The 25,775-nt window shown below is 43.4% G+C and overlaps 1 protein-coding gene across 1 annotated transcript in view; it reads right to left on the bottom strand.

The window, feature by feature from the left end:
• Nucleotides 1-25,775, bottom strand: part of negr1 (neuronal growth regulator 1) — a 132,636-nt gene that overhangs the window by 50,675 nt on the left and 56,186 nt on the right. The window contains exon 3 of the mRNA XM_044044474.1: nucleotides 11,337-11,462. Coding sequence (XP_043900409.1) covers nucleotides 11,337-11,462 — 126 coding nt within the window. The remainder of the gene's footprint in view (nucleotides 1-11,336; nucleotides 11,463-25,775) is intronic.

The raw sequence follows: 25,775 nt of genomic DNA, 5'->3' as shown, positions 1-25,775 counted from the left end.
ATGATTGCACACGGACGAAGACTTAACACAAGCGGTTTTATTTTTGTGACGGGGCACGGCACCTTTAAAGAAGCTGTTGTTGATTGTGCACAGTTAGTTTTCGAGCTTAATCTCACAGATGTGAGAGAGGATGTGCAGTGTGTGCACTGTGGCGTTATAGCAGTCAAGTGGTGCTGTGCATTTTCAGTGACACAATAACAAACTAGGTTAACAAGGTGCAATACAGTTAGTCCTTTGTACATGAACAGATAATGTATGTATGAGCTGCCAAAACAACATGGAGTTCAACTTTCTGCATGGAGTTTGCATGATCTCCCCATGTGAGTGTGTGTGTGTGTTTGTTTTCTCCAGGTTCTCTGGGTTCCTCCCACAGTCCAAAAACATGCAATATGGGGATTAGGTAGATTGGGCACTCTAAGTTGACAGTAGGTGTCAGTGTGAGAGTGAATGGTTGTTTGTCTCTATGTGGCTCTGTGATGGACTGGCAAACTGTCCAGAATGTACCCTGCCTATCGCCCTATGTCAGCTGAGATTGTGCAACCCTCACGTGGAGGATAAAGCGGTAGAAGATGGATGGATGGACATCTTATCGTTCACATTTGCAAATTTGACTGTACAATTTCCCCTCCGGCAGTGGTTCACTCTAACAATAAGAATGGTATTTTTGCTGATTTGTTTGGTTGCAGATAAATAAATACTACCATAACATAAGAGTAAGACTGTAACTGTTTAATGGTTGTACTGAATGAAATGAAACGACCAAAATTATGGCCATGTTTATCAGCACCATATATACCACTGACTGTGTGTTTCCTAATGCACCACTGATTCATGGATGTATACACATTAAGTTAATAAGTCTGCAACTGTTCACTGTACATGAAAGAGCTAAAATTAGCTGCAGTTATTTTAATGACATGCAACAGCAAAGCTTTGACGGAGTTTTGTAAACCATTAGTGGTGCAGTGCTGCTGTATACAGCGTGTGGCTTGTTTATAACATGCAGTGATCAATGATAGGAATCACAGCGCACACATCAAGGTTATGGCTCTTCCTTTTTACCTTTTATAGTGAAACCATTTTTGATGTCAGCTCCTGAAAAAGTACTTTATAAATCAACTTTACTTACTTATAATATCCCCCTCCCAAAAAACAAAATAAAACTGCAGAATTTAGCAGGTCTTAGTGTCCTGCAGTTACACGGTTGACCTACACACTGCCCTTGATGCACAGCTCCATTGTATTTCATGCTAATGGGGAATTGTGAAACCCAGTATGGTATGTGAAAATCCACGATGTGCACTTGTGACTTTTACTGGGGCAATGAATTTAAAAGCACTGCACCATGAAGCCAAGTATGTTTGATGCTTTTATATACCATTTACTAAATGGCTGGATCAAATGCTGTGGCATTTTGCAAAGGCATGGGGGACTTTGTTACCTCCTGGGAAACACAACCAATCCATTATTTGCAACTCGGGGAAGTTGGTTGTGTATTGTAGGGCATGTAGAGCAACCGCTTTTCATGAAATAATAATGATTTATACAGTCAGACTAATCTTTGAGCAATCCAAGTTACAAAAGATGGGAATGGAGCCTTTAATTTTGTACTCAATATTCAGAGGTGTCTTAATGTGCTCAGGTGACTTGCTTAAGTAAAGTGCAAAGAATAATTTTCTTGATATTGGACAACACAACTCACCTAACTTATTACTTATTATTAAGTTACTTATTGGATTTTGAGCCCATCTCTACTATTGCAACACAATGGTTCATATACAGTAGTACACACTGAAAGAGTGTAATCACTTAATGCAGTTGAGGTAAAAATGTCTACTGAATCAAAACACTGGATCATTTTACAACTTGGTACAGAATATTAAGATTGACTGAGCATTGTGGCAGGGGCACATTAGCTGCAGAAGTGCCGCAAACTGCCCAGAAGCATAGCTCGCTTACATTTGGCCCACGTATTAATCAATATTGTTATGACATAACTATAAATAAGATCTGCTCAGATACACATCTGCACCCTGTACTTTGAAGGGTACCCATTTGAAAATGTCATTCTTGCTTCTGTAACAAAACAATCACTCTACTGGACTCTAACTGTTTCTGCTCGTGGCATTCATTCATTTTGATCTGAAATGAAGTAAATGCAGAATTAGTGATCTCAGTTTTGTTGGCCAGGTCATACATAGGTTTAAATGGCCTTAAACACTAGTTTATATAAACATGCACCAGAGAGCTGGCTAACAGAATGAAAGGTAAGCATTCAGAAAAGTAACGATACATCATGTCAGTGTATTCTTAAAACATGACAATTTAGTTTCGACCATAATTATGGAAACTGGCAAAAGAGTGAACTCGGAGTGGCAATTACACGGTACCTCACAATACGATAATACGTGATACATGGTGCATGATACCAATAGTATCAGGATTCTGTGACAATCAGTTTATTGCAATACATCACGCTATCTGTCTAACTGAAGAAAACAAAGTTAAAAGTGCAGGATTTCTCTATTAATTCACAACATAGAGGACAAAGTGTATAAAGTCTATGTATTGAACATGGATGGAGCATCTTCTCCACTATTATCCCGCAGTAAACTCCCTCTTCTTCAACCAGGTAACTTCCAACCAAGGAAGGGCAACGGTATATCAGCAAATCAATATCTTGACCCAGCCCTAGAGTCAACCATACAAAATGTAAATATGTTGTGTTTTTTTAATTCTTGACATGAAAAAACAACTCATGCAAGCACGGGTTGAGCAAATCTTCCTGAATTCCAAAAAAAGACCTTTGTGAATAAAGACAGTTAAACCACAAGCCTGTGCAAACACAGGTGTGTGTACAGTAGCAGTGTTAGAACTAGTATTTTCAAAAGGATTATAGCCAGTGAAAATGCTTTATGTTCTTTCTGTGCATTTTCTCCCATACCGTCCAAATCTCGGCTGTGAATACAGCCTGCACCGTTTCTTTCACATCCCCGCGCTATAAATCCATGACTCCATGTAACTGGCACAACTGTCAGACACTGGTGTGAGTAATTATGACTCCCACATTCAACAGTTCCCATTAGTGATATTCACAGGTGGCATGCAGCCTTCTAATTAAACCGATGGAGCTAAGTGTTCTGTTCTGCATTGTCTTACTAATACACACTGTGGAGCTCTGTGCTGATGATACGGCACTAAAAACAAAGATCTCCTGACATTTTGGTCAAAAATGAGTTAAGCCTTCAAACCTAGTCACACTGGTGCTATGGTGTCTCATCACTGTTATGTTTATATCACTCTTGCCTGTCAATGTGCATTCCATCTCTGTTCCAGTCATCTAACACTGCTTTTAAAGCACTTTGGTTCTTCTAAGCTGTGCTTTCAATGCTTTTGGCTTTAAATAAGCACACAAGAGAAACATTCAGGTGTGCAGCATAACGCACTACTATAGGGCTGGGTATTGAAACTTCTACCTATGGTAGCTCAGAGTTAGAGCGAGTCGTCTTTCCACTTGAAGGCTGTGGGTTTGATTCACGGCTTCGCTAGTACATGCCGATGTGTCCTTGGGCAAGACACTTAACCTCACGCTTCTCCTGACGGCAGCGCGTGAATGGGTATGAAAGATGAGCGACAGGAAATGTGCTGCACGTGGATGCGCTGTATGAAAATGTGCGTGAATGGGTGAATGGCAAAACTGTAGTGTAAAGCAGCTTTGAGTGGTCACCATGACTATATAAATACAAACCACTGACCTTCGCGGTATCTACCAAACATCCTCTGTATTACCTACTATGGAAATACATGTATGTGTTGCTGTTTGATAACAAATTTCAATACCTGAACAGTTAATCTCATCACTATCAGAGAGCCAGTACGGTGCTCATGATTGGCTGTCTTGTTGCATACTCATTCCTCGAACAAGTGAATAGTGCTGAATAAATGTGAAACCAAAAAGTTGGTTCGTGTTAAGCTATAAGACGACGACCAGGCCGGTGGATCTTCCCTCAACCAGAGTCATAATCTCCCGAGGAGAGCAGCACTGCTAAGATGTTGGCAGATAACATTAACATTTTGCAAAGGATCATGGGATTGTGATTGTTTGTTAAAGATATGGCACTGTGTTGTTAGGATAAAAAATGCAGGTTGTTCATCTCCCCTGACCCAGTTTCAAATTGTTAGTTGTAAGCTGGGTTGCTTGGGTGACTTCTCACAACAATGGATATATATATATATATATATATGAATATTCCATATACATTAATACAGACCCTTCTAAAATAAATTGTGTTAAATAATCAAATTACCAAGCAGTCCCCCCCCACATGCAGGATCTCGTTGCATTATCCTGCCTTGGCTACAAATGTAATTCCTATCGATTCCAGCAGAAAGGAGAGTTTGCAAAAGGTCAGTGAGGCCATTTAACAACAGGATCACATCCTTGATATTATATTTTGGAGAACATTATATATTGAGCGCTAAACTTTGACATTACACTCAACTTAAATGGACGAGGTCATATGTAATCTGAACATGAACACATTTAAAGTCCATTGCTGATGTGATGTACAATCACCAGGAGACCTAACCTGACTTTTGGGTGCGAGTCTATGCTGAGATATTTGAAAGACTGACCGAAGCCGGTCTGACGTGCTGGGAGATGTCACTCCGAGCAAATTAAGCAAATCAAAGCAAGGACAATTGCACACTAAGCGCAAACACTGGCTCAAAGCCAGTGTGCAATTTCCCACGATGTATAGAGAAGCTGTGAATGAATTTCCTTCAGGGCTGCAATACACAGATAGACAGGCATCACACAAGAATCAATTATAGCATAGAGCAGTGTTCTCTACATCAATTTTTTTCCTCTTAACACCTGAAAATGGAGAATAACCCACGCTGCCACAATGTGCGCCACTGACTTCTGGCCCCAACTCAAAGTGTGGGCTCAAGCTACGGGTAAAATTACAGTGTGTGCAGGGCCTGTCTGAAAAACCAGAGTGTTAGTCTGCTTTGATACAAAACACATGTCCTCCTCTCTCGCTGTCAATCTGAGGCTGCTGAAATCCAGAGAGTGGAACTGGGCCAAATGAGCACTGAGTCATATTTGACTGCATGTGCTGCCACCTCTGTGACCTAAGGTATTACCTTACTTTTACTTCTCTGTGATGACCTATTTAGCCAAATGCAGTGTGGGTATTTGAAACACAACTTTGCTCAGAGATTTCTGTCTCTGTGTGATAAAAAAAAAAAAAAAATCAATTTGACAAAGTCATTATAATCACAGATTTTAGCACCTTTAATATACTGTACATACAAATAAGAAGATTACATTTGTGGGTGGGAATAACTGGGTTAATAAGAGCTGTTTCTGAAGCAGTGGAGGATAAATCCCTCCTGCTCACATGATTTAAGTAAAAATATAAGAAATACTTCTCACTTAACCTTGTGACTTCACACCACATCTGAGATGTGTTGAATGCTTTACTTGGCAAACACTGTGTGCGGAATATATTGTATCTGCCTAGATATGAATGATAGAACACACTGCAGGGGGTTTTTGTGAATAGTGCAATAATGTATTTGACTTCAGTGTACAGTATCTTGTGAGCGTGCAACACGCTTACATCAGCCAAAAGTTGATTGTTTTAAATTTGAAGCACCTTGGGTGTTTTAGGGTTTAAAAGAAATGTAATGCGTGGGAAGGATCCTTCTATGGCTGTCAACTGCCATTAAACATGTGAAGTGTGGCACTAACTCATTTTCACTTTTTAGCTAAAGAAAATAAAGGGGTTCTATTTATCTTGTTAAAAAGACACTCGAGTAAATCATGTACCCATCGAGCACCTCTTGAATTACCAGTCCACCACAACTCAATCGCTGAATGGGCCTGTGTTATACACGACTCGACTGCCGCTGATATTTCAAATTTAAATCCTGAAATGAAAGTAATTCCTTATCTTGTACCTCGCCATTGTGTGTGAAGCATATTCACGTGTGGGGCCTTTAAAGTGCACACCAGTTACAGGAAACCATGAAAAAAATGGAACCCACTGAGTGCTGAGGGAGACTTCTCCGGTGAAGAGACTGTGAACAAACTTGCTTAGTGTCTTTTAAAGTGTGACATGGCAGAAACAGCTCAAGGTTTTGTAACAGTGATATAAAGTCATGTTTGAATAATGCATGCACTCTTCACATAAGCAACTCACTGAGCTACTGTACTTACACGCTTGCTGTTGTTACTTAAAGGCTAAGGAAGTGGTGTCGGATCCAGCAAAGATACATAAAGTAGGGAGTTCTGGTGAGATGCATCGCGCTGCCTGTTTCTGTCTTTTGAGCAAGATGTGCACAGGAATGAAAGGGCAAAACAGAATGTCACCATTATCAGCCTTGATAAATGTTACAGTAGCTGCTTGGACAGAGAGATAAAACAAATGTGTCTCCGCTGAGTCCCATAACAGGAAATAATCAAATATCTGTTCTGGTATTCTAGTCAGCCTTTTCAAAAGTCTCACTTCTATCCCATGGATTCGAATGTCAATGGGAAAGAAAAGAAATCTAAACATATTATGTTAATGTGGATTTAGACTCATTTCAGTGACCTATGACAGTGCTGGGAAAAGAAAAGTATATGGGCAGAAACCAATAAAAGTGACATGTCACCAGAGCTATGTAAGCTTTCAGATTGTCAACAGTTAAATTAATAATAATAGAGTGGTTTCTGGGAGAGTTACCAAGATACTTTGTTTAATGGAGTTTCTCATTTATATTCAGCTTTTATTCAGTAGCTTCTTTTTTTTTTTTTTACAACATCAAAAGCCTGGCTGAGGAGCTGGGGGGGGTTAGTATGATTGCAATGATTCACAAAAAAACCAGCTACACCGTTTCTCAGCATCTGTTTTCAACCTGTGACTGAGCTGCAGCAATGGAACAGCCAGGAGGGAGAATCCTTGCTCAAGAGCACATTAGCAGCAGTGAATTGCCGCTCTTTACGGTGCCCTGAATCATTAGAATCAGTTAATTAAAAAGATTTGCTCACCATATTGTCGCTGAACTGAAATACGGATGAACGGGTTGTGATTCGGCTCACGATTGCAGGCTTTCAGCCGTGCTGTCGCTAAAATACACCAGACTCAACAGAATATTAGAGATTTTAGAAATGTCCTTGCTATATGTTGGAGATTAACGCAGGTTTTTAAGGGTTTTTAAGTCTTTTAAACTGATCTACAGTTCGGCAGTGTTCGCTTTGATTCCTCTCACACTCTCAGTGGCCGGCAGTCTGTCGACGTCACATTTTAGTATCGGCTCGGCTCGCTTGGAACCTTGCCAGAGCAGGTACTAAAAAAAGCACCAGGTACTATCACTAAAGGAAAAGCAAAAAAAAAACGAAAAAAAAACGAGTAGAGTCGAGACAATTAGTGCCAGAACTGTGTGATGGAAGAGCACCAAATAAGGTGAAAGAGAGCATGAAACATCAAGTTCCAGATTTCACCAGCTAATAATGGGACTCTGGTTTCCCCATCATGTGTCCATATCATGGAGATATAACTAGCACACTCTCAGAAATTTAAAATGTTACACTCAAGCATATGTCATTTTTTTTTAATACGAGTAGTCAAAGTGTTAACAAAAACAGAATTTCCCTTAAGGACAGTGAGCTACAGACATTATTCCTCCTCTGTCAGTACAGATGATCTGTGTTATCACTATAAACTTCACTTTGCCCTATTTTATATATATATATATATATATATATATATATATATATATATATATATAAAAACATGCATTAACTTTATATGCACACATATGGAGCCAAATGACCTACTCAATAAACAGCTTACTTCACTAGATACACACAGTTTATTATTAGCCGGCAGTTTGGTGGTTGGTGGGGAGGAGAGGGATGGAAAAATGCAAACTCAAAACAGTCAAGAGAGGGAACGGAATCTTGACACTCATTTGGGGCAATTTATCATTCTGTCAAACTTTACGGACTGCTGCAGCAGAACCATCAACAATGTGAAAATCCCACACCCCCAAAATATGGCTGAGAGTTGACAAGAGTAAGGCAGGCAAATAAAGCCTGCCATGTTTGTCACTTCACAGCCATTTCACCTGCTTGGCCGTCTGTCAGTCAGAGTCCTTACGAACCAAGAAATACATATTGACAAAATCTCACAGCAAAAGGTGCTTTCTCTACAAGCCACGGTTTAATACACGATGAAAGTCGGAAATGTGTTTTTCTTGTTTGTAATAATGTAGATTTCCCTGTGGGTTGTACTGGAGATCCACATTTGAAATTAAATGAATCATCACATCACAGTGTTTTACGATCTCATTTTAATTGTATTCTCTACGGTGGTCAATGGTAAATATTTTAAACACAAAGGAGGTAAAATATCGTCACCAATTTGACAGCCCAATAAACAGCATCTAGACAAAAAAATGCTGCAAACAGATTACAACACAATTCAATTAAGAAAATGCATTTGCCAATCTGACAACATTAGTCAGTGATTTCCCATTATGTTGGAATTACTGAATTTCCATTTACTGAAGAAACGTTAACTGGCTGCCAAATGAAAAAAAAACAAAAAACAAAAACAAACTGTAATCTTGATTTGACTAACAACCTCCAGGTATTTTTAGTTTGTAAGAAAAAATAGTTTCAAAAGCAAATGCTGTGAGTGGTATGACTTTTCAAAGCAGCAGCAGAGATAATATTTATTTTACTTATTCCCATGTGTGACAGTTAATTTCATAAATTACTCAAAAGAACAACTTTCTATTTTTTAAGTCATTTAATTTATTTAAAAATTAGAATGACTCAACTATTAGTGCTCTTGCCTTTGCAGCAAGCACACTCGGTTACGTGACCCGATCAGTGTGTGCGTGGGTTTTCTCCGGGTTCTCCAGTTTCCTCCCATGGTCCAAAAACATGCAGATTTGGGGATAAGGTAAATTGGACACTCTAAATTGACCATAGGTGTGAGCGCCTTTCGCCCTATGTCAGCTGGGATTGGCACCAGTGCCCACCACGACCCTCATGAGAAAGATCGATGGTACTTTTACATGTTGATAGTAGTTTGTAGGCGTTACTTCAGGAACAACCCTCCCTTATAATAGGTATAGGTTTAGGTTTGAGTGTACCACTATTTGATGTGTCATTCTTAAAGGAATACTTCACCGATTTGCATTTAGCTTTGTTTTACTAGAATAGGGGTCGTTTTTTTGAAAAAATTTACTTCCCAACCTCAGTTTCCCCTGGGTCAAGAAATATCTTCAATCTATTTTTTGTTACGTGCCCACCAGTGACACTTGGTCCGAGGCTTGAAACTGCAACGCTAATTCCGCATTTTTTAGACGCATTGGTGCCAATCCCAGCTGACATAGGGCAAAAGGCGTGGCACACCCTGGACATTTGGCCAGCCCATCACAGACACACATAGAGACAAACAACTATTCACTCTCTCATTCACACCTACGGTCAATTTAGAGTGTCCATTGTGTCTAATCCCCAAAAATGCCTGTTTTGATACCGTGGGAGGAAACCGGAGAACCCGGAGAAAACCCCCCCCCACACACACACGGGGAGACCACGCAAACCGGCTTGTGAACCCGGGTCTTCTTGCTGCAAAGAATTCCATCAGTAGGTAATTAGCTTATTACAACTTTTCAGTTCTATCACATTCTTTAGTACAAATCACCCACACTCACAGTAACGACAATAATGACTCAAAGATCTCACTTGAAAGTGGGTTCTTCTCTGATGTACTGTGAGACAGACTGTGATTACATTTAGTCCCGGATCCTTTCATTTGACCAGCATATCATTTCTTCCCTGGCACACTTCAAAGTGTGGACACTTCAAAGTAGAACGAGTGACTGCCATTTGGACTCTGCGGATAGCCCTTTTGATCATCTTCTGAAAAACTCCCCCGACGCAATCAGGACAAGCATGCCAGAGAGGAGGTTTTGACAGCCATAAGATAAATGCAACCATCCTCACAGCTATCAGATAAGCCACAGCATGCTCTAATCCATTAATATGAAAATGAGGGTGGACTAGAAGTGGCTGGGTGGGAGTTTTGCGGCAACGGTTAAACGCTTTGGAATTATTTGTCAAATGGAATGTAATGGATTTAAATAGGCCCTTAATATATTATGTTGATAACAGTATTTTTGATAATACCTCTTCAATGATTACAGTCAAAGCTACCTGGAGGGATTTTATATGTATATATGTATATATGTATATATACAGCAATAGAAAATGCTAATAATTTGTTTGTGGAAGATATGATGCTTCTTTATATGTGGGCTGCATGGACATTTATGCAAATTACAACACACAATAAAATGAAAAGTTCTGTGCATTTAGACATGTAGACGTGGCCAAGATGGCTTGACGGAGATCACATCTAGTAGTAGAATGTGACTTTGATTGTTGGCGACAGATGGGCTTGTTTGAGTACTGATCTACAGGGATTTTGAGTTGAGGGAGTTTGAAACAAAGAAAACAAGCCAATGAGCAGCAGTGCTCTGGGCAAAAAATGCTGTGTTGATGTTAGCAGTCAGAGGAAAATGACCAAACTGGTTTGAAAAGATAGAAAGGCAACAGTCACTCAAACAACCACTCGTAATAACCAAGGTACGCAAAGGCAGATTAGACTGCAGCGCCCATAGTGGGTGGCATTTTTTCAATCGAGTAATCGCTTGGTCCATAAAGTGTCAGATGATTCACTTTTAATGATTTCCTTGTTATATGGAGCAAAACAAATAAGAAAATATTCACCTTTAAGAAGCTGAAACAATCAGAAATCTTGTTACAATCATGAAAAAAGCCTCAAACCGATGAATCAGTTATCAAAATAGTTGACGATTCATTTAGCAATCTATTATTAATCGAGTAATAGTTTCAGCTCTACAGTGTACCTGATAATGAGTTTTAAGCAAGCAGACAAGTAATACCCTCATATCGTCATTATCTCTGCTTTCTACATCACAGTTGTTCCATAAAGAGTGGTAGAGAAAAACATTACAGGGATTCAGGCAGTAATTACATTGTAATACCTCCATTATACTCTATACTCACGTGAATCTCCATGGAGTCCCCACTCACCACCCCGCAGCCGGGTCAAGTCTCACTCTGTCCCCCCAGTAAATCTCGTCATTTTCAAGACAACTAACAGTGCTTTCTCCTCCAACTCCCTATTGATCGTTTCCTACCCTTATTTCCTCCCTCTACTCATCCTTCCACCTGCGTCCGTCAGTCCATTTAGCCATCCACCCGTTCATTAGCATAACTACAATGAGAGGTGAAGTGAACTCACCTAATGGGGTTATGTGTCTCCAGGAAATGGATGGCTCAGGTTTCCCGCTGGCTGTACAGATGAGCGACACGTTGCTGCCCTCGTTTACCGTGATGTCAGACGAAATGTCGTATATCTTGGGAGGAACTAGAAAGGCAGACAAAACACAGGAACAAGATTAACATTTCAAATCTGCAGCCTCGGTTCTGTCCACCGGTATCATCGACATTGTATATAATATTACAAAGGAAAAACAAGGTGAGAAGAATACATTTACAGTGAGAAAGTGGCCTGTTTTCCAGTATTGACTGAGTATTTGTGACATTATCGGGATTTATTCCAAAATATATGACGATAATTCTATCATAACATCTCATGATAAGTACGAAGGACAATAGAACAAATAAGAAATATATTGAAATGTCTATGTAACTTACTGGTAAACGTCAAAACCCCTAAGTGTGTCATGTTCATACAAGCAAAACGTTATCAACACAACTCCTTACATAATACTCCGAACCAATTAGTTTGTCCCGTCCTAGATTTCGCAAATAAAATCAGTCATGCACAAAAGCTCATCAGAAATGAAGGACGATTCACTCAGAAGTCTGGCTCTTAAATCAATATTAAACAAGCAATAAAACAAGGAATGAACTGCTTCTATCGCTCCTAAATCACATGGCAAACAGAGTCACTTCTCCTCAGGGAGACGAGTGAACCTGACTGTCATGACAACTAATGATATTATACCTGAGTGTAAGTGTGCACAAAGACAACTTGACACTTGGTTAAATGCTGCTTCACACGAGGCTCTTAATTGTGGTCTCCACCAGACAATAACACTTCATATTTAGGTTATGTAAAATGCCTCAGTAAAGATCCTGTTTTTTTTTAACTCTCTGAGCTAAAACACACACAAGCCTAAATATTTATATTATGTAGTAGATGTTTGGTTTGCAGTCTTTGTGATGATATTTATTCGATATTGGTTGAATATATCATGAGCAGTGATTGAGCTGTTGACCACAAGTACTGTGCATTAAATGTTTCCTGACAGAGCTTGGCATAGTAGGTTGTGTCCGCCCACAAAAGCTTCAATTGTTCCGGTTATGAAACAGCTTTTAAGCTCAAAACCATGAGTCTTTTTGTATGACTCAAGATGAATTGATGTGGGCTGTGATTCATAAGTCTAAAGCCACTTTAAGTGCATTAGTCGTTGGATTTGACAAAAAAAAGAAAAAGCTGTAAAAAAAAAAAAAAGCAGAGTTATATAAATCACTGCAACGCTGTGTGACCTGCAGAGAACCTGCATGGCATTCACAACATTCCACATCCTTTTACTAAAATAAATGAAAATGTTGATTTGACGGTGTTCCACTTTACCAAATGCTTCCTGGAGCTGATGAGCTCTGTCCACTGAATCTGCCGCCAACACTCAATTACAACTATTTACAAACTATTTACAAATACAATTCTCTTAAATGCTCTCGTCCTCCCTCCTCACGTAATCCAAACACAGAAAATAAGGGCTGTAGTAAAAACAACTATTTTGTGGTACGTACCAGAGAGCCAGATTATCATCCATCATGAAGGTTATTATCACTTTGCTATAGTCAGTGTCCTCTTATAAGCAATAATTATTTACAAAGAGCAAAGATACTTGTGAGCTTTTCCCACTCACTGGGGTTCGGGAAGGACGAGGAGGCGGCGTTGAGGGAGCAAATATACCGGTTTATTGTAACTGAAAATAATCAACCAAACAAAACATAATAAGTCAGCTGTGGCTGGTGTGTCAGCGCTCTCCTGCGCTGCGCTGTTCTGACTCTCTGTGTCTCTGTGTCTCTGTGTGTCTCGGTGTCTCTCCGTCTCTCTCTCTCTCTCTGTGTGTCCGTGTGAGGCCCCAGCCTACTGCAAGAGACCAGAACCAGGTTACAAACATGCTTATATAGCTGACTAATTACCTGATTCTGTCCAGCTGTCTGATCACCGGCTGAGCCACTCCTTCCTTTCCTCCAGCAGCCGTCGCTCTAACCAAGCCCCACTGCCACATACCCCCACCGCCCGACTTAGGCCGGGATCCCGCCGGCCGCTAGCCCACTCCCCCCCCCTCCGCAGAGCGGGAGAGAAAGTCGGCCACGGCCATGCGGTTCCCCGGCCTATGGATCACCTTGAACCGGAAAGGCTGTAAAGCCAGATACCAGCGAGTGATCCGCGCGTTGGCATCTTTCATGCGGTGGAGCCATTGGAGCGGGGCATGGTCCGACCAGAGGGTGAATGGGCGCCCCAGGAGATAGTAGCGGAGGGCACCGACCGCCCACCGTATGGCGAGGCACTCTTTCTCCACCGTACTGTAGCTCACCTCCCGCTGAGCTAGCTTCCGGCTAATGTACAGTACGGGGCGGTCGACGCCCTCCACCTCCTGGGACAAAACGGCCCCCAGCCCGCTGTTCGAGGCGTCGGTCTGCAGGATGAAAGGGAGAGAAAAGTTAGGTGTGTATAAAAGTGGCTCCCCACAGAGGGCTTGCTTAACCCTCTCAAACGCCAGCTGACACGGCTCTGTCCACTGGACCGGATCTGAGGCACCTTTTCGGGTCAGGTCGGTTAGGGGGCTGGTCAGCTCCGAGAAGGCCGGGATGAACCTCCTATAGTAACCGGCCAGCCCCAGAAACCTCCTAACCTCTTTTTTGGTCTTGGGTCTTGGGCAGGCTGCCACCGCTGCGGTCTTTTGTATCTGTGGCCGCACCTGCCCTCCCCCCAAGTGGTACCCCAAATACCGTACCTCCCTCCGTCCAACTGCACACTTCCCTGGATTGGCCGGGAGCCCCGCCCTCCTCAGGGACTCCAGCACTGCTCCCACCTGCTGCATATGCTGCTCCCAGGTCTCACTATGAATGATGACATCATCCAAGTAGGCCGCAGCATATGCAGAGTGAGGCCGCAGCACCCGGTCCATGAGGCGCTGGAACGTGGCTGGGGCCCCGAACAACCCAAATGGAAGCGTGACAAATTGGTACAAACCATACGGAGTGGAGAAGGCCGTTTTTTTCCCTGGACTCTAGCGACAAGGGAATCTGCCAGTAGCCCTTGGTCAAATCCAGTGTCGTAAAAAAGCGAGCCGTGCCCAGCCGATCCAGGAGTTCGTCGACCCGGGGCATTGGATAGGCATCAAATTTGGACACCTCGTTGACTCTACGGTAGTCCACACAGAACCGTATTGACCCATCAGACTTGCGAACAAGAACAATGGGGCAACACCAGTCACTGTTGGACTCTTCTATTACTCCCATCTCTAACATAGCCTGAAGTTCTGCCTGAACAGTTTTCCTCTTATGTTCCGGCAGGCGATAGGGTCGTTAACGCACTGTCACACCCGGGGGAAGTTTCTATGTGGTGGTGTATGAGGTTTGTGCGTCCCGGCAGGGGAGAGAACACGTCGGCAACCTGCCGCTGCAACGAGGCCACGTCTGCTCTCTGGCCCGGCGAGAGATGATCGTCAACGGGGACCGGCGCCGACCTGTTTAATTTAGTCACCTCCGGTCCCAGCTCATCTCTCTCAATCACCGTGGTGGCCAGAGAAACAGACGCCACCTCCCTCCAGGCTTTGAGGAGGTTAAGGTGGTAAATCTGTGTTGCTCCACCCCTGTCAGAACGCACAACCTCATAGTCAACATCCCCCACTCGCCGTGTGACCACAAAGGGCCCTTGCCACTTGGCGAGTAATTTGGAGCTAGACGATGGTAGTAATAGAAGCACTTTATCTCCCGGTGAAAACTGTCTAAGTTTAGCCCCTCTGTTGTACAGCCGCTGTTGGCGTTCCTGGGCCTGGAGCAAATTCTGCCGTGATAACTGACCCAGTGAATGGAGTTTTGCTCGCAGGTCCAGTACGTGCTGTACCTCATTTTTACTGGTGCTTGGACCTGCCTCCCAGTTTTCCTTAACCAGGTCCAAGACACCCCGAGGTTTCCTGCCGAACAGGAGTTCAAAGGGCGAAAAACCCGTGGAGGCCTGGGGCACCTCCCGCACTGCAAACAACAGAGGGTCCAACCATTTATCCCAATTACGACTATCTTCGTGTACGAACTTACGAATCATGTTCTTTAGCGTCTTGTTAAACCGCTCCACCAGGCCATCAGTCTGGGGATGGTACACACTAGTCCGGATTGAGCGGACGCCCAGTAATTCGTATAGCTCGCGTAGTGTACGTGACATAAACGATGTGCCCTGGTCAGTCAGGAGCTCTTTCGGGATCCCAACTCGGGAGATGACCTGAAACAGTGCCTGTGCAACACTCTTCGCCGAGATGTTGCGCAAGGGTACTGCCTCGGGATATCGTGTTGCATAGTCCACTAGAACTAACACAAAGCGATATCCCCGTGCGCTCCGGTCTAATGGCCCGATGAGGTCCATGGCAAGCCTATCAAAAGGGACCTCCATTAATGGTAATGGGCGCAAAGGCGCTTTTGGGGTGGCCGGAGGGTTGACTAATTGACATTCGCGGCAGGATGCACACCACCGACTTACATCCGCCCGAATGCCCGGCCAGTAAAATCGGGCCATGATCCGGTTCAGTGTCTTATCATATCCGAGGTGCCCCGCCATGGGGTTGTGGTGAGCCGCCTGGAAAATCGTTTCTCGGCGGCTTTTTGGGACTAACAACTGGGAGAGCTCTTCCCCTGTTCGAGCGTCACGACTCACTCTGTATAAACGGTCTTTAACGACAACAAAGTAGGGGTGAGAGAGTGCTGTGTTAGGGTGAACCGGACAACCATCAATTTCCATCACTTGGTCAAAGGCGTGGCGGAGGGGCTCATCCCGAGACTGTGCTAGGGGAAAATCTTCCATGGGCGCCATCTGTGCCCCCCCCCCAGCAGCGTCGGGATGCGGCACCTCCGCCTCACCACTAAGGACAGCACATAACTCACATTTCCCTGACTTACGTGACCGCACCCTCATGGTTTCCCCTGCTAAGCTCGTAAACCCTGGCCAGTTTGTTCCCAAAATTAGAGGGTGCGTGAGGCGAGTACTAACTCCAACCTTTACTCTATGTTTTTTCCCTTTAAAACAAATTTCCAGGGCCACCACCGGATAATCGTGAATATCCCCATGCACACACCTCACCCTCACCCACGATGCCTCTAACAATGCCCCCGGTCGAACCAAGCGCTGATGGATCATGGTCTGTTCACAACCAGAATCCAGCAGAGCTTGATGTGTACCCCCTTGTATACATACCGGTATACGGTACGTCCCTTCCGAACCGGGGGAGGGGGCCAGCGGCCCGGCAACCCGAACCACTTGCCCCACTTCCATGAGCGGGCACTCCGCTCTGATGTGGCCGGGCTGCCCACACCGCCAGCACACCTGCCCTGGCGTCTGAGGAGCCCCCCGGGGTGCCAGGTGATCAGACGCGTAGGCTGGGCCCTGAGGGAAAGATGGCAGAGGGTAATTAGACGACCGGAGCGATGCATGCTCCGGCTGTGTGGGTGTGTGTGTGTGGGTGTGGTGCAGGAGCCGATGCCGCTGGGAACCTCCTCCTCGGGGCTGGAGTGGGACCGCTGGCAGGGATCGTCGCTGGCCTGGTCTCCTCCCTCATGCTCCGCCGGGGAAGAGAGAGATGGTCCTCCGCGAGGACGATCGCTGCCTCGATGTTGGCCGGGCGGTGGCACTGGACCCAATTGGCTGTGGACGATGGTAACCCAGCGATGAACTGCTCCAGCGCCACCTGTCCAACGACGTCCTCCGCGGAGTGGGTCCCCGGCTGGAGCCAGCGCCTCGCTGCGTCCAGGAGCTGCTGCGCGTATGCAAAGGGGCGCCCGGCTTCTTCAAAGGAGAGCCCCCTGAACCGCCGCCGGTGGCCCTCCGACGTACTGCCCAGCCGGTCCAGGATGACTCTCCTCAGCTGTGTGTAGTCGTGGCGCGCCGCCGCCGGCAGGCTGTGCGCGGCCAGCTGCGCCACGCCAGTGAGCAGGGGAAGAAGCCGAAGCGCTCTCTCCTCCTCCGGCCACCCACACGCCTCCGCCGTGCCCTCGAAGATGTCTAGGTATGCCTCCGGGTCATCTTCCGCGGTCATCCGCTGCAGGGCGACGGGCGGAGACCGTCCTCGACCGGGCTCCGGGTCGGCGCCGTGGGCAGCCGGGCGTTGCCGCAGCTCCCGCAGGAGAGCACGATCGTCCCGCTGTGACGCCGCCATGTCCGCGAGGAGCTGGGACTGCTGCTGCTGCAGCGTGATGGTGCTCTCCTGCATCGCAGCGAGGTGCTGAAGGGCCAGCGACAGCGGAGATTGTCCTTCCATGTGTCCCTGTTCAGGTGCCACTGTGAGCTTTTCCCACTCACTGGGGTTCGGGAAGGACGAGGAGGCGGCGTTGAGGGAGCAAATATACCGGTTTATTGTAACTGAAAATAATCAACCAAACAAAACATAAGAAGTCAGCTGTGGCTGGTGTGTCAGCGCTCTCCTGCGCTGCGCTGTTCTGACTCTCTGTGTCTCTCTGTGTGTCTCTGTGTCTCGGTGTCTCTCCGTCTCTCTCTCTCTCTCTCTGTGTGTCCGTGTGAGGCCCCAGCCTACTGCAAGAGACCAGAACCAGGTTACAAACATGCTTATATAGCTGACTAATTACCTGATTCTGTCCAGCTGTCTGATCACCGGCTGAGCCACTCCTTCCTTTCCTCCAGCAGCCGTCGCTCTAACCAAGCCCCACTGCCACAATACTCTACAAGATAATATAAGTTGTTAGTACGGCCGTGCGTCTGGGTGTGTGTTTTGTTCAGGACTGCTGCAGGTCCTCTTGCCCAGGTGTGGACGGTCTGCCATCACTGGGTGGAAAGCAATCAGCCAATCAACAGCCTGACGCATGCCAGCTTTGCAGCAGAAAGACGCCTGGGAGGCTTCTGTTGGGGCTGGCTTTAGATGGTGGCGACTGCGCTTTGTCTGTCTTCGAAACCATAATTTAAAACTCTGTGTGTTTGTGTTACTCTCATGATAATCAGGCCGCCTGGATTTATTTTTGATTTCATGGCTGTAGAATTGTCAAAAAAATGTCCGATGCCCAACTTTCACTTTCGATATCTGGCAGTTATTCAACCGTTTAGGAGTTCCGGTACTGAGAAAGTGACGTCACAAATGTGTGACACGCTGGTGAACGCGGTCCGTGACCGGACGGTCGTTCTGCGGAAGTCCTGAGGGGCTAACGTAATGAAAAATATATGGGCGCACAACTCTATTTCTCTGCTTTCCCGTATCCATCTTCTACCACTTGATCCTCCACATGTGGGTGCTGTGCCAATCTCAGCTGACATAGGGCAGAAGGCGGGGTCACACCCTGGCCAGATCGCCAGTCCATGGTTTTTAAACGTTCTAGATATCACAAACGGTCTAAGAGCTACGGTAATAAAAAGTATGCATGCCAAGGATGCATACTTGACAGGATTGGTAACACAGGGTTGCAACAACTGAAACAGATATGATTGACACACGATGAGCATACTGAGCATACTCAATGAGACAAGGAAGTGCCCACAAAAAATACTCTCAGCACAGCACGGGAAACGTGTTTTCTGAGAGCCGTTCTTTTTTGAAGAAACAAAAAGATCTGGATCCAAATGAGTTGAACGCAGTGGACGTTCACTGGGAGACGACCGGAGGTGGCGCTGAATCTGGGTTATTGCTTGTCAGACTCCTGTGTTTGCTTGCTGTAGGACCCTACTGTTGACACGTCTCCTCAGTGTCTGATAGCACAAAATTGAAAATGTTGGGGTTGTCTACTGATCCTATCTCTCCTTGGCGGGGACTGAGAGGTTTCAAAGGTTCACATGAAGAGCTCTCAGTATTTCAGCACACAGCCACGGTGCCTAAGTTGCTTTACTCCATGGGAGAATAACAACACAGCCAGAGAAACAGAATAAAACATCAATACACTCAATATAGTCAAACTTTAGACGCTACAATAGCAACTTTTATCATCTGTGGAAGTGAGATATCTTTGAAGAACAGCAATGTATTCGCCGGATAATAACCCATGCTTTTGTTCCATGCTTTTTCTCCAGTGCATAGTGTATACAATAAAGCTACCTATTAAAAATGTGCATGCTAAACCTTTGGCACTATAGGGTGATTATTTCACTGTCAGTTGCGGTTCGCGTTGTAATTATTTGCAATATTTTTCTTTTACCTATCATTACAGAGACATTTCATGAAGTGTTTTTTATTACCATTAATGACCTAGTGGTGGCAGTATGCCACAGTCCACTTTGTCCTACCCTCATTTCACAGTGATATTCCCATAATAACATTAACTATTTCTGAGATAGTGCATGCTATTTTTCTGCGGCTTGACCATGTCGCTGTTTAGCAGCCGATCGTTACAGCTGTCACAAATGATGAGCTAAAAAAAGGCGAGTCTAAAACTGAGAAAACAATTCTGCGAAGGAAGTGAGAAATGAATCAACTCGCATCAGTGAGTCCTGTGTTTTTATAAGTGCTATGATAATGGTCCATAAATCATTAATAATGAATACAAAAGCCAAAAATCAATCAAATGCGCCAGCAAAACAATATCCTGTCATCCGCTGCCCCACATTAGAGAAAGGAAAAGAAAGAAATAAAGCATCCTAAATGAGATGTTATTTCAGTGAGGTTCCTGTTGCTCGGTTACTGTGCAGATACACTGGTAGCTGCTGAGGGGCATATAGGATGGACACTTGACATTGAGGGCTGAAGGAGATTTCCATTTAGCAGAAGACTTAAATCTATTTAAAATTCTGCACCTGCTAATGAGAAAATCCAGTTACCAAGAGGTTTCATAATGCTACGTCTTCAGCTCACATTTACTTCACACGTGTCGGCCGTTAAAGTTGAAACTTATTACCCTCAATTTTCTGGCTTCATTATAACAGTTAATAGCACTGGTGTTTATTCAGATAGGGAGCTGGATCTGTGTGTCAGCAATAACTGTGTTCCCAATGGAGCTAACATGACACCAGAACAATCTTTAGGCAGTAAGTCAATGGCAGTTTAAGGTCGTTGTGGAAATGTTATTCCCCCCACACTGCAGAGGACAACACAGAGGGGTCCTTGACCTGCCCTAAACACAGTTTGCCTCAGGTGCATATTGTTATCTCTTTTATTCCCCTTGAATTGTATAGCATAACAGCTAATGCAGGATAATAATAGGCACTCTCGCTATTTCGTGTGTCAAAGGCAGAATCCTTGTAGCCACCAGCTCTGTTACACAAAATCCCAAATATATATTTCCAGCTTAGATTAGACAAAACCTCATCATGACAGAGTACATGATGTGTGTTCATATTAGCGCTGCTCTCAAATCCTCCCTCCTCCTCTCGAGACATTAGGAATACATGGCACTTCAGCAAAATAGCGCCGCAATCTTTCATCCCATACACAACGCTGCTTGTTGTTTTCTTTACATGTTAATTCATAAACAATGTGATGATTGCCATGTTTGCCTATTTCCCTAATTTCCCTTCTCCAGCTCTGCAGGAGGTGCTAAGAGTGCACTGCCTCAGCTGATGCAGTGATTGTCATCACCCCCACGCACCGTGGGTGAATAAATAGACCTCTAATGACGTCACCTTGAATTACAGAAACGCTTACAGCTGTGCTATTAAAATGCAGGGATTTTCTTTGAGGGGGCTGCAAAAAAGGGGAAGCACACAGCTGGGCTCTTGTATGAATTCTGACAGGCCTTTCCAGGATGACTTGTGCCGCTAAATTGCAGCACCCATTACTGACTAAATCCACTTCTATCCAGCTTCCCAATTAGAGCACAGAGGGGAAGCCTGGCCACTTGTAATGAACAGCAGCATGGGCGCTGGGGGAGGAGTCAGGTAGAGCCTAGAGGGAGGGAGGGACATACGCATAAAAAAGAGCGAGAAAGAGGCCTCCTGCTACAGCTTCTTCTCCTTTTTAAAAAAAATAAATAAATAAAATCCTCCATTTGTCCACCATCATCATCATATACATATTGATGAGACACTACATAAATCATTGCACTTTATGGCCTATGTTTACTGATGTGAGGGGCTGTCAACTTCAACTTCCCCAATTGTGGAAAATAAATCTCAATGAGATCTAAAAAAAACAAAAAAAAACTACCCACGACTACAAGCTTTTCTAAACGGCAGGATGTCAAAAATGATGGATTGTAATATATCTGTAAATTATACCTTCTCGTACAATGTGATTAACTCCTCACCAAGTCAGTTCTGCCACAGCTTTTCTATTCCATCACTGCAGGCACAAAGAAAACCAACCTCCAGTCACTTAATAGGTGTCAGACACGGAAACTAAACATAAACAGTGAGAGATTATGTTCCTAAAAGAGATTACCCCTCATTGACAGAGTCACAAAGCAGGGACAGGTCATTTGTAGCGCTTAACTCGGAAAAAAAGTTCAAGTAAAGAAGTCACGTCATTACTGGCTGCTTATTTCCTTTTCTTTCTTTGACAAAGTCATTATAGTAACATTAAGTTTTTTTTTTTTCTTTTTTTAAACAATTCATCTATCTTATTTGTTTTTTGAGTATATGACTCAACAAATGTTTCAATTAATCTCACATCAAATGCATTGATTAGCGACTATTTTACCATTACTCAAATAGAGTGAGGGCTGCAACTGTCTTTTTGTTTTAAGATTAGTGACAACCTGGTTCACTTCCCTTTGCTTAGTAGTTATACTATAATAAAAAGTACTTCCTGTCACGCGCTGCAGCTACAAATTACATTTTGGGTTACTTACAAAGAGCAAAAGAGTAAACTCAGCATTGACTTCTCTTATCAGTGTTCATTATGCCGCTTCATTGTAACATCCCAAGTCTAGTTACACACATGGGGGCATGCACATGAGTTTTCTATCGATATCGCTTTCTGGACTCTCATATCATCACAGAAAAACACACACACACATCCATGGGCCAATAATAAAAAGTAATAACAATTTTTGGTAGGAAAAAAGTGTTTTCATTTTCTTCCCATATATCCGAGCCCAGCAGCAGTAGACGGGGGTGGACATAAAACCTCATCAGCTCTTATTGCTTGTCTGTTTTTGGCATCTCTTCATATCTTTAGATCTCCTCCTGGCTACAACGATATGTAGGTTGAAAATAAGTAGAGATGTGATTAGTTGAAGTAGATACCAACCTGCTACAGACACAAATAGATACCCAGCAAGTGCACATTAGCTGATCAACATTATTCCATAATGATATCATTATGTATGATGAATCCACTGATTTACCCCATTAGTGTAGTGCAGGGATTTGCCTCGGGGTACAGTGACTGTTTGGGAACAGTGCAGTTTAGTGATATATATAAGAAACTGCACACGCTTTTACTGAAACAGATCAAATACAGATTTTAAGATATCAAAAACAAAAAAAAAACAACAACTGCAAATTGTTGCTTTCAACGAGGATTTCCTTTTTTGTGCAGATGTGACCAAGATGTTACACGTCACTGTAATGCTGTAAATGTATGTGGCATACATTTTTACACTACAGTCTATTCCTATTACTTCACCTGTAACCCTGCAGTGATATTCTTCTCTAGATTTATTTCAGTGGCTCCCTTCTTTTTGCTTCAAGGCAGCCTTCCTGTGTGTGATGGAAGCAGCTATGACACTAATATTGAAGCAACAATAATGCACTGACAAGGTGATGATGACAGCCTTGAACAAAGAGGAAACGTTGTAAAAATTCTACCTCGGGCCTCCGAAATGTTTTTTTTTTTTTTGTTTCTTTGCAACGTACAACTATTGCCAGGAGCATAAACAGTTTTCACTGTGTCCGAGTTAAATGTTCACGGTTTCTGATGCAGTGTATGCAACCTACCCACGGGTCAAATTCAGTGCTGCTATGTTATTACAGCGGCACACAAGCAAGTTGATCAGGCTGATAATCAAATAATAACATTTCTACAGCTGTCAACGCTAATGCGTTCATTTTGGCGATTCATTTAAATAATTTAACCTGTTAAAAAAATGGATGCAGATATCGTTGTTTGTTTACGTCTCGTGGCGACTGACCCCATAGAGGATGAAAGAAGTCATTTGCGCATTTCAATGATAAAGACTAGACTCTGCAGTCGTTTGCACTAACTGTGAGTAAAACATCGGAGCGACACTATGCCGAGGCATGAGCTAACCATTTTCTGGATGTTGCAAACGAATGGAAAATCAAGACAAAAATGACACTTGGCAGTAACATGGTTGCATCCGCGAAGCTCCTTCCATTTTAGCACCTGTCTTGCACGGCCCACTCAACTCTTCATCCTGCACTCTAAACGTGGGCCTGGGTTCTGTTATTATTTCTATTTGAGAATATAAAGAAAAAATTGTGCCAAATTGGTATTTCACAGGAAAGAAACTGTGTTTAAAGTTTAAAGAAAGCCACTAAAACTAGTGCTGTCAGTTAAACGTGTATATTAATGGCGTTAACACAAACCCATTTTAATGGCGTCAATTTTTTTAACGCAGCAAACTTTGTAGTTTTTTTTTTTACATGCTTTTGCAACAACTAGTAACGTTAGAAAAACTACAACACCACACCGGATCTAGCTAGACCGGATCCCCTTTTCTATGTTGATAAGAAAAAATCATTGGTGCCAATCCCAGATGACATGAGAGAAAATAATGGGACAAAAAGAAATCAAGGGAAATTTAGAATAGATAAAAATGTGCGAACGATGACATCAATGTGATTCAATATTTTAATCGTTTGACAGCACTAATTGAAACAGTCTTTGAATTTAAATATACTTTTTGTGTTGATTCTACATTCATTCCATGAGTTATAAGCTTCAGGTTTATTTTTACAATTAATTACAGCAAATTGTACCATTCATTTGTTTTGTGTTTTCGATTGACAGCCCTAAAAAAAGTTTTAATTCCAAATATGCTGAAAACAAGCTTTGGTTCTAACAGACATGTAATAGAAACTGTAAACCGTTTCTGTCGTGAACTAATTATACAATAATAACTATATATAAAAAAATATATATATAATAATAATAAAATATAGTATATAATAATATATATACTATATAGTATACTAATAATACTTTACCAAAATATCATGCCCAGTGCGTATTATGGTGCCAATGAGGTTAATGATGCTGAAATCATGATTATGGAGAGCGTATTACCAATTTTGTGCACGTCAGAGTAATTCATGAATTAAGGGAAATCAATTGATTAAAATGAACTTTTGGAAATACCTTGTGAGAGGTAATAAATCTTCAATGAGAGAGCTGCACTGGGCATGCAATTCAAAGATAAGCTGTAGCTCACTTGTTGAAACTGTTTCTAATTTATTCATGCTAATCAGTGTCTTTCAGCCTCAGCATCTTCCTTGTGATAGGACACAATATTCCTCGGCGTGGTTCACTCTTGCGCTCAGTTGCGGGGAGGATCGCTGATTTTTCAATTAGTTATGTGGTTACTAAGTCTCTTTGATGAGCACGGCTATACGCACAAAGCTAGTTTCAAATAGTCTATGCATTACAAAGCACTGGGAATGTCAGAGGGCAACTATCAGCTCGTGCCCAGATGACAATGACTATCCTGTATGCATCTCAGTTCTCTGCCTGTGTGTGCGTGCATATGTACGTGCATATATATATATACGCGTGTGTGTGTGTGTGTGTGTGTAATGGATGATCTGATGTGAGGACACAAAGCTCTGTCTCCATCTGCCACTGGGCCTTGATGCAGTGCAAAAGGTCATAGTTGAAACTTCAGAACCAAGATCATGATTAATGGGGAGAGAGCATTTGGCAGCTAACAGAGCTTCACTTCACCCGGTCATAGGAAAAGAGAATGGCTCAGTGGGGGTGGTGACCTGCTCTATTTCCGATCTTCACTCATCTTTCATCAGAATGAGTGCAGAATCCCGCCAGAATAAGTGCATATGATCAGAGTTCACGTGTTGTCCCCCACTGAGCAATAAATGATTTGCATCTCTCAAAGACGCTTGAAGTAGGGGCTGTCAAAGTTACCGCGGTGATCGCCGCGATCAATACAGCCGAGATTAACGGGCAAAAATAAATTTGACGCAGTTAACGCAACGGAATGAAATGAAAGCCGGGAATTATCCCCGCGCCTGCAGTCAGTCAGATAGGAGAGACTGAGAGATAGTAGCTGAAGATGGAGAGCGGTGAGGGATTGTTGGGCGCAGGGTTTCATTTTAAGAAGCTGAGCGACGGGAACCAGCGATACAACAATATTCTTATGCAATATGACAACTACCTGGGTGTCACGGCACAATTTATTGACAAAATACAGATGCGTGACTAATTGCTAAAGAGGAATTCCTCCACATCGCCAGCGAGTGGAAAGTAAGCGGCAAATGAACGACTCTAGGCACCGAGAGTGTCCGTAATCTGCTGGCAGCTGCCCGGCGACTTCCATTTGGACACCTTGCCTGCGTAGCTGACTGTGTTATCATGAA

Source organism: Solea senegalensis, linkage group LG14 (assembly GCF_019176455.1).
Source record: "Solea senegalensis isolate Sse05_10M linkage group LG14, IFAPA_SoseM_1, whole genome shotgun sequence".
NCBI lineage: Eukaryota > Metazoa > Chordata > Actinopteri > Pleuronectiformes > Soleidae > Solea > Solea senegalensis.
The sequence above is the reverse complement of the archived record's forward strand: the minus strand, read 5'-3'. Positions and strand labels throughout refer to the sequence as shown.